The 15998-nt window shown below is 43.8% G+C and overlaps 1 protein-coding gene across 3 annotated transcripts in view; it reads right to left on the bottom strand.

The window, feature by feature from the left end:
• CCDC18 (coiled-coil domain containing 18) overlaps positions 1 to 15998 on the bottom strand; it is a 1360824-nt gene that overhangs the window by 1048616 nt on the left and 296210 nt on the right. For all 3 annotated transcript variants that reach the window (XM_078646342.1, XM_078646344.1, XM_078646343.1), the window contains one exon: positions 3018 to 3139. In XM_078646342.1, coding sequence (XP_078502468.1) covers positions 3018 to 3139 — 122 coding nt within the window. The remainder of the gene's footprint in view (positions 1 to 3017; positions 3140 to 15998) is intronic.

The raw sequence follows: 15998 nt of genomic DNA, 5'->3' as shown, positions 1-15998 counted from the left end.
TATCTGTTTCTTTCAACTTCTGGCGGATCGCTACAGATGCTGCTTCTCCTTTTATGTTGGCAAACAATAAAGCTGAGACCTGCTTGAAGTCTTTCAGTAATTTCATACCCAGAGTTAAAGCAGGCTCTGGACCGTATTCATTTTGAATCTGTTTTAGCACATCTGGTATTACCGCCATGGACGGAACACCATCTGTTTTTGTGTAAATGGAAGCAAAGACTGTGCCCCAAGTGTCACAGTCCTCCACATGTGGTGCGATCCCCATTGGAAGACAGATAGTCAGAATTCTGTGTTTCTCAGTAGGGGTAGTATCCGGAAATACTGCCTCTATTTGAGTGATTTTCTGTGCTAACCAGAATGGAATTTGTTCCCGTTTTATGGGTACTTTACCCAGACATGATTGTATGTTCTGTGGTGTGATTTTATTTGTGTTCCCCTGATAAGGGGTCAGATGTGGAATTTTAATAGCTGGTTGGACTGTTGAAGTCCGCATTACATATTGGACTAATTGTCTGTGTATTTTAATTAGTACTTTTAGTTGGACTAGAAGTTCTGGTATAGACATTTTCTCAATGTCTGGATGTGGTGTGTAACCGGCTAGAACCGGCCACGTTGCTCCTGGTCTACCTAGTGGACGAACCTGGTGATGTGATTATTATGTTTTAGGGCGCCTTTAAACCAGAGCAGGCGCTCTTGGTATTTTAATGGGATTTCCACCTCCTCGAAAGTAGTGTACTCGTCCGGTGGTTCCTCTATTTTGTAATAGTGGAACTCATGTGTGACAGCGTTTGCTGCTGGAAAGTTTATCCATGAATAGAATACCTCTGTCTGCCGATACTCATGTGCCTCAATTACGAATATGACTGTACCACCTTTTGATGTTAGTCCATTTTCTATTAGCTTAAGAGTTATAGTTTTTCTTATGCTGACCGGGATGAGTATTGCACCCGGGTCTTGCTGTAGGAGACTTGTGTCATCCGCTAGGAGTTGAGCTGCTATTCTAGCTGCCTCCCTTTCTTCTTCATTGTCTGACATTTTACTGACAAGAAGGTTTTTTATTGCAGATCAGGTTTTCAAGGAAACAAAGATTAGGTGCACAATGTTTTGGAACACTGTATCCTTCAACGTTGAATAAACCAAAAACCATACATAGGAGTCTCCTCCTACTAAGTTTGGCGGATTTTTAACCTTTGACCCACTCCAGACGTCTTTGGAGTATTTATGGGAGAAAGGGTCTGTGTGAAAAAGCACGACTGAGTTACTCTAATGCCTTGCGTTAGATTTATCGCCTTACCAAACGTTGGGTGCCATGTAGTGTAGTTCCTATATTCCCAATAGGCTCTGCGCATTGGAATAATATCTTCAGTAGTGTAGACGTAGGACTGAGGTTAACTAGGTCTTTTACTGACGATATTAGACTTAAGTTTTGTGTGCCAGCTAGCTCAGAGTTCACTAGAAACTTTCTCGAATAGGCGAGGAGGAGTTTAATCTCCCTGGATAGACAAGAAGGGATTTAGTTTCTGACAACCATAGAACATGACAACTTTGCTCTCCCTGATCAAGAGTATATCTCTAGAGTTGTGTGAAAACAAAAGACAGCTATTTTACTCAGTCAATACGTGCATACTTAGTTTCACCAGATTGTAGAGAAAAGAAGAGACGGGCGTTTTCAATAAAAGGTGTTATTTATTGATCAGTCTCTTTTCTCATACAAGAGAAATGAATCGCTACAATTGCAATACTTATAGTTAAGTAAAGTGCATACAGTAAAAGCAGGATTATGAAATAATACTGTAAAAGCATTGATACGGTTTCTTAGCCATATGATACTTTAAAATGGATAAAAGATATATACATATATACATTGACTAATCATACTCAACTGGTGTTTCTAACTACGCCTACCCCGGTGTACCTGACCTAAGCCTAATACATGGGAGGGAGTAAGTAAGTAGCAGTTTAAGTTAAGTTTGGTTTGCCAAGAGTCTGACTCAAGAATTCTCTATAAGGGGTTAGTCAGTTCAGTACCTGGGATTTAGAAAGCAGGAGGGCTGGTATCTCTTTCTCAGGACTCGGTATCCCAGTCACCCGCGAGGGCAAGCTGGAAACGCTGGAGGCTGGATTCCTCGGCAAGAGAAAAGGCAGCGTTTTCCTCAGCGCGTCAAAAGGGAGGGGCAGCGTCCGTGGGCTCTCGCATCAGCTGGGCTCTCCGGCAAGTAGTCGCTGCTCCAAGCTCATCACCACCGTGTGTTTACTTAGGGCAGTGTTGGTATATTTATACCTGAGAGGTGCCGGGTTTGACGTAAGGATGGACATGAGACGTCAATAAGGATGTCATTAAGAACTGGTCGTTCTTACATTCTTTACAGGAGTTCTCGAACAAAATCAAAACAATAGCAGCGGGGATTTCCCAGGTTTGCTGGAGGCTTGGTTTGTTTAGAGAACTCGGTGTGCTTTCTAGGGGGCTGGAGGAATAGTGCTTGCTTAATGTGACAGCATGTGCTATGACTAATTTATGAAACGGGTTTCTGTGCCGTTGTATGGATATTAGTGATTTATAACCGGACAAGGGTCAGAAATTGGAGCATCGATACAGGTCCCTAGATAAACACACTACAGCACCAGCTCCCTTCCCCCTCAGTTTACCATTAGCAGGCTAAGTGATCTGTTCCAGGGTTAAGGAAGTATCAGACCTGCATGAGAAAGGAAGAGAAGCCTGTGTGCGGCTCCCACAATGTGCTCGCTATCCAGGGCCCGAATGGTGGCTGCCTCATCCGCTGCGACGATATTGGCTTCTGAAGACCGATGCAAATGTAAAAGACAGTGTATTGAAGCAATGGCTGAAGGAGGCTGAGCCGAAGCAAACTAAATGTAAGGTTTGGTTTTTGCAACATTAAAACCAAATGTCATGTAGTCAAACCTTAACTTTTTGCGTCTTGGTAGTGAGACACAATACTAACAGCATATATGGACACTGTCTGATAAATGAAGCAATTACTAGATAGTAAAAAGAGTACCTGAACTGTTCTTGAATTGTCTCCAGCTGAGCCTTCACTGCTGTACAATGTTCTTGCAATGTCTGTCTATCATTTTCAGAGTTGACCAGCTTTGTATGTAACGCGTCTTCTTCTACTTTGACCTGAAACAAAGGCTCTTAAGTTTACTTCTTGTAAATTTACAGGAGGACTAGTTCAGCAGGACTTAAAAATACAACAGTTCGTAGAACTTAATTTTTCTTCTTAAGCATGGTGCATTATTTATGCAGATATGGCTTAGATTTCAAATGGCATTTTATTTTGTAAGAAGAGTATGTACAGATACATTGTTAAACTTGAACAATAAATGATATAAAGTAGCAAGAATATTATGTGTGATGTAATTAAGTAATACAAATTGCATGAGAATGAGTAAAGACGCATATACTTTACAGTAAGACCTTCCCATGGCTGTGGGCATGTCACTGAATCAATCAAGGTGTTTTACTTTTGATTTGTAATGAAAGCCAATCACAAAATACACGCTTCAGTAGTTTCTGGAAAAATACAACGGCGAACCTATTCAACTTTGTGGCTCCAGAGAGGAGAGCGAGGGGTTCCAGGCAGACGTGTGACACTGGAGGTCTGAAAGTGTTGCATATTACCTTTGCAGGGGTCCTTTACTGGCCCCACCAGTTTTAAGAATGACCTCTCGTAATGCAATCAGTTGGGAAACAGAGGTGACCTTGGCGCTCACTTTCGCAAACCGCAAAGAACTGGAGAGTTGAAATGTAAGATTTCTACTACCTCCCCTGACTGTGTACATTAAAGTGGTGGACTTGTTATGCGAGGCAACTGAGGACCGGGCCATAAATCCATGAAGCGGTAAATATTGTGTGCCACAAAGTGCTTGGGTTAGCTTTGAACTGCAGTGTCTGCCTTCTAGACAGACAGCATTTGTGGAAGAAAAAAAAACAGCACACAAGCAAACAGACCCTCGGCTAACGGCAGAGTTTGCTTTTCAAGCTTCACAGACAACACAAAAGACCAGCAGTAGCATGAACATAATCAGATGAAGTGCAATAGACACTTACTAGCTAAGCTGTGTGGTGAACAGAACAAACCATTCTGCAGCAATGAGCAGCAACTAAACCAAGAGTCTGGTGCCTCAAAACCGGGCTGCATACAGTGACTTTTCAGGAATTGAGATATTCTTGGTGAAGGGGAGTTACAGAGCCCAGGGAGTAAAGAGAGGTTGTGCACAAAAGAGATTACAGAGTCTTGCATGAAGTAGCAAGTAACTATATTTAAGGTGGATGCATAATCTTCCTGTATATTCCCCACCTTTAGAATATTCCTCAGGTGTGAGACTCATCAGAAAAAGTTTTCCCCCAGCAATAGCTCCGTTGCACCACCAAGGGGTACCATGTGGCTCCAGCCGCAACTTGATCTGCTGGAAATGACGTCAAAGGCTTACAGGTGCCAACCATCACACAGTCAGCTTCTGATATGTTTCTGTGTTCCAGTAAGGTGAGCAGACAAACCACGGAAGCATCAACAACAGTGACTATTTTAGTACAAATATATTAGCATACCTTGGGATCTCATTATACACACACAAGCAGGAGAGTGGTGAGAATTCTGCATGAAGATTACACATCCACCAGAAATAGTTACTGAAGGTAAGTAACATTTGGTCTCGGGCTACATCTTCCTGGAGATTTCTCACTTCAACCATGAGTCCCAAACCAATATCTTCCAGGAAGTGGGAATGAGTAGGTCAATTATTTAGGGAAATCATGAAACACATCCCAGATAAATTTATGCAGGACTGCCTGCTTGTTTTAAGGGAGTAGTGTTGCAGGGAAGTCCATGTGGATGCTCAACAGACACCAGCAATGGAAACTCCGTCAGTGAGATCCCTAGAAGCAGTCTTGGACCTAGTGGAATGAGCACAAATGCCCTCTAGAGAGTCTTTCTAGGCCACAGTGTCTCAGATTGTGATGCAGCAGAAGACCCACAGAGAAATTATACATTTGGTCTCTGCCTTGCCATTCTTGGCAACAGCAAAACCACAGAGAGCCTGTCATACACTGTGACCTGTTAAGTGTGATCAAAGTAACAGGAGAATGTATGCCTTGGATCCAGTCTTTGCAGTTGCTAATAGTTCTTGGTGAGATGAATGAGTGGAGAAAAATGGAAACGTGATAGACTGGATCATTTGAAAGGCTGAAACCACCTTGGGCAAGGAGGCTGGGCAAGAATGCAGGACCAACTTGTCTGCATAGAAAACTAAAAGGAGGGCAAAATGAGAGGGCCTTAAGTTCTACAAACCTACAAGGTGAAGTTATTGCAAATAACACTGTCCTCAAAGTAAGACTACAAAGAGGACCACTCACTATGCATGAGCTCAAAAGGGGCAGATGCATTCATCTCAACAAGAAGACACCTCTGGATTTCCAGAATCTAGCTCAAAAGGAAGCAAACTAACTGAATTGTATCACTCTGGTGATCAGGTCTAACATCACCAATTCATCATTACCATCCATACTATCGTCTACACCCAGCCACCACACCACTAACTGGTCATGTTTCAACCCCGTCTCCCACAGAAACCTGTAGACACTTTGAACTCTGTCAAACCCACCTCCTCATGGCATTCATCATCCGAGTCTATTCAAGGATAAACGGCCATGTCCCATCTACACATTGTCAAAGCTATGCTAACCCAGAACAGCCTCAAAACTTGGAAGAGTCTCTCCCAGCTGACAAAGAACACACTAGTTCCAACCAGCCTTGCCAATTTCTTTCCTATAACCCACCTCCAATTTGTTGGAAAAGTTACAGAGAAAGCAGCTGCGGCCCAGACACAGCAGCAAATTAACAAGAATAACATACATCAAGACAATTGATTAGGGTTCAGACCAATCAATCAATCAATCATAGGGATTTATAGAGCGCAACAGCTACTCAGTGAGTCTCCTGGTACTGGATAGACAGCTAATCAAACCCACTGACTAGGTTATTAATAAGCTAGCCCAAAAAGCTATGTCTTAAGAAATCGCTTGAATGCTGGTACATCTTTTGTGACCCAGAGATGCTGAGGAAGAACATTGTAGTCCCTGGCAGCCAAGTAAGAGAAGGAGCTACCGCCCCACTTCTCCCATTTGAATTGTGGAATCATCACCATCAAGGAGCTGGATGGATGGAGTGTTGTAGATGGTTGGTACAGCGCAATTCTGTCTGTCAGTTACTGGGGACCAGTGTGATAGAAAGCTCTACGCGTCAGTACAAGTCCTTCAAACCTTACTCGTTTCTAAATAGGCAACCAGTGCAGCCCTTTCAAGTAAGGATGGATAAGCACAAATCTTGATATTTTCAGCAAAAGCCGCACTGTGGCATTCGGAATTCCTTGGAGTCTCTTAAGGAGCTAAGCGGAAGTCCCCAATAAAGAGAATTGGCGTAGTCCAGCCGTTAAGTGATCAGGGCCTGCTTCACTGTTTTCTGCGGAGGCTGAGGAAAAAGATAAATGGACTTCTTTGGAATTTTCAGAAGTCCAAAGCAAGATCCTACAACACTAGCCATCTGGGAGCAAAAGTGACAGAACGGTCAAACTTCACCCCCAGATTACGTGTCTCAGTGGCATGGGCGGATGTAGGTGGCACACCACTCAGCCAACAGTCGTTATCTCAACTGGGAGGAGGTAGACTGAAGAGCAGAATTTCTGTTTTTCTTGCATTACATTGTAAGTTGCTGGAGCACATCCAGTGAAACACTGCCTTAATTCTGGTCTTAAATTTACTAAAAGAGTTAGGTGAGTTTTTGTCTAAGGTGAGAAGAATGTGTGTGTTGTCGGTGTAAGACACTATTTGTAAGCCATAGAATTCTAGAAGAGTCGCCAGTGGGGTTGTGTAAACATTGAACAGTGTAGGGCTTAGTGCCGAGCCCTGAGGCACACTGAAATCTAAGGGTTTAGGTTCTGAAGTGATTGCTTCTTCTTGACAGAAAGGACAGCAACCAGGCCAACGCAAGGACACATACCGCCAATATCTCCAAGACCCTGCAGAAGAATGGGGGTGCGAGACAATATCAAAGGCTGCAGATAGATCAAGGAGAATCAGGGCTACCAGCTTCCCATGATCCACCACCAGCTTAATGGTGTCTGCAACCTCCAACAGGGTAGTTTTGGTGATAAACCGGGGCAAAAGCCCAGTTGAGAAGGATGTAGCAGCTTGTTTTGTTCCAGAAAGGCAGAAAGTTGAAGGTTGATTAGCTTTTCTAAAACCTTGGTAAAGGCCGGCAACAAGAAGATCGATCTCAAATTGGGCAGGTTAGATTTGTCAGCTGATGGCTTCTTTAGAAGAGGAATCAATTTAGCCAGTTTCTAACAGCTGGGTACCATCAGTGTCTGAATAGACCTGTTAAGAAGCAAGTTTAGAGAGGGATTAATAGCTCCAAAATTAGAAACAAGGGTATGGGGAGGACACAGATCCTTGGGGGAACCTGATTTGCAGGCTCCTAGGGCTTGTGCAGAGTCCTCTAAAGAGATGGGTGCAAACTTTTTCAGACAAGACAGTAAGACAAGGTTGTTAGGTGAATCTCCTGCAGGTCATTTGGTCCACTACTAACTGGGGGGTGAGAGCTGCCAGATCGCAATGAGTCCACAATGGCTTTTTTTGCGTCAAAAAAGTCAGATAGTTATGTAAACAACTTAGGGGAAGCAACTAATGGCTGCAGCAGAGCATCAGTGTGGGTAAACATTTGAACAATTTTAAATACATTGCCTGGTTTATTATGGCAGTCCACAATCTGGACTGTAAAGAAGTCTGCGTGAGCTTTCTTAATTGCACTCTAATAGTGGTTTAGACTACTCTTATAGATTATTTTGTCCTGAGAAAGACAACATTTCCTCCAACCTCTTTCAAGTTTTTTGCATTGTCTACATAGCTCCTTGAGCTCATCTTTAGACAAGGGAGCAAAGTGCAGTGTGCCCCTGGCGAGTACAGCTCTTGATTATATGGGGGCAATGCTATCGGCTGCCTCTAAAAGCCAGGTATCGACCGACAGAGTGTCAAAGTCGATATCTACGCTCATAGGTGGAGCATGCTCATTCAGAGAAAGACTGTAGAGGATACTGAGACACAGTTTCTACAAGATAGGGGAGAGGAGCCCTACGTCAACGAGGACAGCGTTCAACCCTTCATTTGAAGTGTATGAAGGCGTGGTCAGACAATCATTATTTGTAATGTCTGGAACCAATACCTGGCCATTAGAGAACATGGGGTTCCGGATATGGCCTGCTACATAGTTTGGCTTCGTCATGAATTGTGGCATGTCCCAGGAAGCCACATTTTCCAATGATAGGCAACCGTGAAGGTATGAGACTAGATCCACATGTATACAGAGGTCCACTAAAATCGTAAAATTAGAGTGCTTTAGCATATACTTGGACATGATCTCATCCAGGGAGGATAGAAATTCTCCTGCATGACCGGAGGGGACGATAGACTAAGATCTTTGGGCACAGATTGTTTGCAGAAAGTGTGATGAAAAAAAAAATCTGATTCAACCCCCTGAAGAACCTTTCTATCAAAAGCAACTGAGTTCAAAGAACGTTTGTAGACAATTGCTACACCGTACCCTCTTTTGCCTGATCTGTCACAGTGCAACATTGAGTAGCCGGCGGGGATCGCCATTGCTACATCCACGTTTCTGTAAGGAGGAGCATGTCTACCTTGTCCTCACTGAGTAAATCATAAAAGTGCAGGGCGTTTTTATGGAGTGAGCGGACATTGCCAAGCACGGCCCACATCCCAAACCAGTTGCTAGGTCTCTGGGAGCTGCAAGGAGACAGATGTGTATCCATAATTAACCTGCCCGACCTGGCACGGCACAGGAGCAAAAATTGCACATAGGGGATAGGACAGAATCCGGGGTATCACACATAGATCTACAGGGCAACTCCCCCCCTAGGGTGAGTAGTTCCGCCAAAGAGTAGGTAAAACGATGACCAAAAGAACAAGCAGCATCGCTAGCGTGGACGGCGCAAATGGGCTTGCCTTCGGCGCCTCAGCGGCGCGTCCGCGCACTAGCCCAGTTTTGGAGTGTGGGCATCTTATTTGAAAAAGAGCTTGACAGCTAAGTGGCTCAAAATGAAGGCCAGAGCGGCAACTAGGAAGAGAAAAACTCACTCCCCCCTCCTCAAACAAGGTGTAAATGTGAGTGTCAGAGCTCTTTTTACAGCCCTCCACTTAGAAGTTTTAGGATTTTTTTAAATTAGGAAGATGATCACATGAGGCGTTAACAACGTGCAATAGACTATGCTGGAGTATTGAAGCAGTTCCAAGTAGAAGATGTCGCCCTCTTCCTCAATTACAAAAAGACATCCCACCTTCTTGCCCTGGTTCAACATCTTTTTACTTATTTATTTTTAAACTTTGTTTATTGAGTTTTGCAGAACAACAATACCAACCAAAGGCAGTGGATTCAGATTATAGTAAAATAAAAGGGACACATTAAGCAAGCGTATCAATTACAGCGGTACAGCACAAATACAACACATTTAACTACCTGTACAGGACAGTTCAGCTTATGTTATGGCCTTGAGAGAGGTGACCAAGAGCCGAAGGCATGCCTATCCCTGTTGTGTGTGAGGGGCCACGAGCAATTCGCTTCGCCCCAAGAAGTCAGGTGGCTGGTTGTACATGTTAAGCTTATCTCCTTCCCCTCTTGTATAGGCCTATACAGTAGGATGTTCAACCCCATAGCGTGCAGCCTTAGCTATCCCGCCTGTCCCTCCCCCTCATTCTGCTGTGTCCAGGCCCATGTCAGGAATGGCTCCCAAATATCTCTTGGCCTGGATGTGGGTGGCATTAGTTCCCAGAATGTTGTTAATTGTGTATGCTCAAATATGACATCTCTGAGCCAATCTTTCATCTTAGGGACTTCCCTCCTGCCCCAGTGTATGGCTACCCTGCATTTGACAAAGAGCAATAGCATGTCGTGTAGTTTTCTGTGATCCGGTGGCGTGTCTTTCACATAGCCCAGCAGGCCAATGTGAGGCTCAGGTTCCGCTGGAGTGCTGATAATAGCATGAATTGTACTGAAGATCTTAAACCAGAATTCGGCCTATCCAGGGCAGGCCCATGCCATGTGTATGAATGTGGCCGGGCTAAACATCTCCAATATCTCTCATCTGTCCTAATCTTCATTCTATGCAACTGGGTAGGTGTTCTGTAAAACCAATAGAGAAATTTAAAATGAATTACACGTAGTTTGTAATTGGGCAATAGAGCTGTGAGTTGACCACAACAGAATGATCATTGCTCGTCAGTTAAGAGGGGTTCCATCCCTGCAACACTTTCGGTGTAATGATGGGAGCCGAAGTTTGCATATTACTGTATAGGCGTGGAATAAGCCTACGGAGAGAGGCCATTTTTATGATATTTTCAAGTGCCAACAGTGTGGGCGGTGGGTCTGTGAAGGTCTTGTGTATTTGTTTGCAGGTGGATCGTAGTCTGTAATAGAGGAAGAGCTCCAGGAATAGCCCAGCCCTCCCGTTCGTGATCTCCGGCGGGGCTTTGAAACTGTCATCAGATATAGATCCGCAAAGGTCTGTAGGCCCAAATCACTAGCTATGGATCAGCTAGTTCTCTCCGTCATCACAGGGAGCTTAGGGTTGTGCACTATAGGAATTGAGGGGGCATACAAAATGGGCAACTGGGCTCTGTCTTGTAGCTTCCCTTACACCCATCTTCTGGTTCAACATCTTGAAAGTTTTCGACACTGGCAACCATCTAGCATTAATCCACAACTGGAAATTGCATTAGGATCGCTGGCACAATCCTACAATGGCTCATATCCTAACTCCCCAACCAAAAGTAAATTGTTAAGAAACTAATTATCAGATTTCATATTCCTATAGGGTTCCATTCCAGTACCTATCATCTTCAATCTGCAGATGGAACCCTTAAGAAACATCCTTCCAGACTGCAATATCCAGAGCCACCAGTATGCAGATTACATTCAACTCTATCTCACTCTTTCCTCAACTAATGACAGAGACTAAGATGGTGCCTTTAACACATTCACACCCGGATGTCAACAAACCCGCTAATGCTAAACCTCACAAACTTTGAATTCCTCCTGTTTACCAACAATGCCAAACGTTTTCCGATTTAGCCATGGTTCTCCAACTTAAACCTAACGAGCTTCACATCCTAACCAAATACCTATAGGTTCACCTTACCTCAAACCCCTCATGCAAAGAATGCATTGCCAAATAAGACCAAAAGAGCCTGGTTCCAACCATCTCTTCTGAAAAAAACCAAACCTTTTTTCCCCAGAACTCTTTAGAATGACAGTTCAAGTCCTTGTCCTTTCCTAACCAGATGGAGGCAATGACCTCCTCAATGGCTTCCTAGACACCATCCTCACTTCCCTGAAAGGTATCCTTCATGCAGCAGCTCGGCTCATCCATTGGCTGAAGAAATTTGATCAATCACCTCTGCGCTAAATAATCTACGCTGGTTCCTCTTGCAAGCCCAGATCAAATTAAAAATCAGTGGCATCACCTGAAAGGCCCTCTATACCAAGACGTGTTTTCCTGGCTAACAAACGAACAACATCTGGAGGTCAGCTATTGCCACATTCAAATACACCCCAAAACCGGAAACCACATCCCTTCCAACATCATAACAGGACCAATTCTTCTATAATTTCAGGAAGAAAATAAAAACTCACCTGTTCCAGGAACACTGCCTCATATAAGGCAACATTTTACCCCTTTCACTAGCTCTACTTCCTCCCTCTGTTCCATCCACTTCTATGTAACCCCACTGGGATTGCTCAGTGTATATCGCTTAGTTGATAAGCCAGATACATTTGTGCTTTAAAAATACCAAAACACCTCTTGTGGGAAGACTAACCATAAGGGTTTTTTAGGGTTTCAGTGGAAGTAGGGCGCTCTGCCTAGAATCAACGTTTAAAAGTACATTAGAGGCAATCAGAAGATGTGGTGCGTGAAGAGCGAACGGAGAAAGCCCTTAACCATTCAAATGAAAAAACCTAAGGCTATTTCAAACATACAAAAGGCAAAGCTCTCGCAACCACAATTTAGTACAAACAAAGACAAAAAGTCTTAAACAGGTAGATAACAATTTAGTAATAAGCAACAGCGAATCTGTATGTCTTTAAATCTTGTCCTTCAGGAGGGTCGTTTATTTATTCCACATTCAGCCGACACGTGTTTCGTCGTGTTAGAGTTGAGTCAACACGACTCTTCAGGGCTAGTGGAGAGACCCACCGGTCAGTAGGTCAGATTCCAAAGAAGTTTCTAGTGGAGGATTCGGTAAATGAGGGTATAATAGTAACCCTGAGAAAACTAGTTTTGATGTTCTGCTCTGGATATAGAGCAGTTGATAATCTTCAGTAACGGTAAATTCCTACCAAGTTTGGTGATGTACCCAAAGGAATACTGGATACGTGTGCGTACCAGACCCTACCGGGAGGGGATCCAAAACAAAGTATTCTGGAAATTAGTGATGGTTCGATCCCTCTGTGGATTACGAACGAAGTTATGGTATCCCTCCTCTGTGTGTTCCCGGTCGCCGTGTTTCGAAAAACGGACTTCTCTTGTGGGAATGCCCTATCCTCACCACATACTGGGCGCAAGATATAGATGGTCACTTTGACACCACGCTCCTAGGCTTCCCCGCATATGTGATTCTGGGGGTATCAAGTCTTGTAGGGGTAAGCAACTGGGTGTAGCCCTAGGGGCGGCACTACAGAACATACTGTCACATTGGGGCACAGATAGGACACCAACGGTGCAGGGGTGGCTACATCTACTATGGTATGTTCTAGGTATGGAGCGCATCTCTTTCTCACTTCAGGGTGACTGGGCCTCTTTTGCTGAGGCGTGGCAGCCCTTTGTTGCTTTGTTGTGCACTGAGTTCCGGGAGTTGTCCTGCCCTCGATACTTGATACTACTCAGCCTTCCTAAACTGAGTCAAAGTACAAACTAAACATCGCAATCTGGTGCATTCGGATGCTAGGTCTATGTTATGATCTGTTGCCGGAACACATTACACGGGGGAGGAGATAGGAGGGGGAGGAGGGGGAGGGGCGGGAGGGAGACAGGTTGGTTCATCTGGGTGTTTTTGTTTCTGATGCTCTGCACAGCACTAAAATATCTGCTGGCCTATGACCTAGGTCTCTTTACTCAATGCATCTTGTTTGTTGACAACTCTATAAAAAGATTTCAAACTAAAAATACCAAAACATACATATATACATACCATTAACATTCAGATGGCCTGGAGGAACAACTAACAGAGTGAAGGAAACAAGCTAAATCTTTCAGAAAACATGGCACTAAAGGTGACAATCAATGATGGAGGATCTTGGAGACACAAGAAAGCAGATAATGCTTCTAGGTAATGCTAGACTACTTAGCCATTAGCAACCCTTGCTAAGCAAGAAATATTGAGATATGCAGAATGTCAAAGGTGGGATCTAAAGGGGGTCTGTGCCTTTGGGCTCACACCATTGCACAAATCTGTCCCAGCAGGCCACATACATGGATTTTATATCTGGCTTTCTTGCAGCCAAAATGACGTTCAGGGCTTTAGCAGGGAGGCAAAACGACATTAGCTGGCACCACTCAATGTCCATGCTCAGAGTGAGATTCCTGGGGTGGAGGAGTTGACCAGAGCGCTGTAAACACAGGTGTGAGAGATGAAGAGGTGGCAGAATGTTAAGTGCTAACAGATAATCAGTTAAGAACATCTTTGCCTAATCTGGAGAGGATCCTCCTGCACCTTCCATAGAACCTTTGCTATGTCCAGAATCAGTGGAAAAGCTTACACGATCCTCTGGGACCAAAAAACCAAAGGCAACCCAAGGGAACTACTTAGAAGGAAGTATATGGCACAGAACAGCCGACACTTCAAATTCAGGAGATTTCCTCCATAACTACCAGCTACAGTTCCCACTTATGGTCCTCCAGTGAGAGTGTTCAGAGCATTTACTTGCACATTGCGACATCTTACCAGATGGGCCATTACTGGAACAAATTCCCCACAGTTCTACCCACAGCTACATAAGAATTGCCTCCTGAAATAAAATTCCTGAGCCCATCCTTTCCTTTCTGTAACTCTAGAGAGTTTATGTGCAGAAGCTGCTCCAACCCAGTCCAGAGAATGAATTGATTATATCACCAGTTGGGCACCCCGGTCCACTGAGAAAGCATCCGTGACCACAGTAGCCGGAATTATGGGGGTAATGAACACAACTCGAATTTGGACAGAGCTGCACTGAGTGAGTATTCAGGATTTAGAGCCGCTGCCATCCCAGACACCACTGGCAGAATCAGGAGACTTTGGGGTCAGAGCCATCTGAGTCATCAAGCACGAAGGTTCAGGTTGCCTTGAGGAGCAGCCCAGAGGGTACTAGAGGCATCCTTAAGAAAAGCCCTGATGCTCTGAGTGGTCCAGATAATAGGATTGTTTCCTTAAAGAACAACATTTCTCCTTCCTATGTTGCTTTTTATTTTTGGTGGGAAAACTTTTTGAAAGATGGTTTCCTCACAGAAGAATTATCTGTAGGAGCAGTAGTGGACTTGTCCCTGCAGCCTTAGCCAAAAATAACTTGGCCTCCCACACCCTGGCTTGGTGTGCATCAGAGAACACAAATATAGCCCCCGCACCATGGTCAAATCTAAGACACCACATGCAGATGTTATGTGGATCCAATAAAGACATCTGCTTGCCGGACTCACAACAGAGCCTGGTCCATACATGAAGAAGTGTTGAAAGCGAACGTCGGTGTATACTTTGAAAAAAAACATGCAAATACATAGACAAAACTGGTCTAATTTCCTGAATGGTTAATAAGATAATCTGCATTTTATTCTATGCATGACTGCCTCTCCCTAACATGCTTCTGAAATGCTGGCAGAGCAGACAGTCACATATCTGCAAAGTGGCCCAGTGTAAAAAGCAATAATATAATTTTTGCCCTATTTACCACAACCCTAGATTTGCAGAAATGTCAGAGTCCACACTTCTAACGGAAACAAAAAAACTAAAAGAACCCAGGAAGTAGAGTACTGCTAGCTAATAAAAACACACCAGCTGAAGGTGTTCTATGGCAGGAGAATATTGTGGCTACCTCTGAAAACCAAAGGTGGAAGACAGGCAGACTTAGAGCAAAGGATAAGTTACTTACCTGTAATCCTAGTTCTCTTCCAGGGGTATCCTCATCAAAGTCATAAGCACATGAATATTCCCGCCTATGTGCGGGATCCCGGAAACATCACATATATGTGAAAAACATATATGTAGCTCTATATAAATATATATCCACATATATATATATATATATATATATATATACACACACACACACACACACACACACACACACACACACACACAATGCAGCCTTTCATAGTCATGCTGAGCAATTATGTAAGAAATTCCCTTGTACATAAATACATTCCAGTAAAGCAGGGAGAAAAAAGCATTTGAAAACTGCTTTATTATACAGCAGAAATCATAATCCTGCAAGGAAGAATGAAAAAACATTGTCAGCACATAGGCTGCATTGTAGAAACATTAGTGTAGAAAGCTGAAAAGCTAACCCACATAAACACTCAGAATAAACTGGCAGCGTGACTTTAAGGCAGCCATCCTTAGCTTCCCCCTATCATGCCTCAGGGAGGACAGTTAGGTCAGTTGTTCTTTGCGGACAACCGCAGACCATTTTACAAAGAGATGTATGTATCATGTTCACTTGCCCGGGGAGGCGGGTGGGTTGCTTATGACTTTGATGAGGATATCCCTGAGGAGAACAATGATTACAGGTAACTAACTTATCCTTCTCTTCCAGGGGATCCTCATCAATAGTCATAAGCACATCAATAAAATATGAAGCCCATCCCCTCATCCTGCGGGCAAGTAAACAGAGTACAATCAAGATACTTAGCAGCCATAGGCCTATACAGACTCCAATAGGTTAGCA

The sequence above is a fragment of the Lissotriton helveticus genome, chromosome 1_1 (genome assembly GCF_964261635.1).
Source record: "Lissotriton helveticus chromosome 1_1, aLisHel1.1, whole genome shotgun sequence".
NCBI classification, from domain to species: domain Eukaryota; kingdom Metazoa; phylum Chordata; class Amphibia; order Caudata; family Salamandridae; genus Lissotriton; species Lissotriton helveticus.
This window is presented reverse-complemented; position numbering and strand designations above follow the sequence as displayed.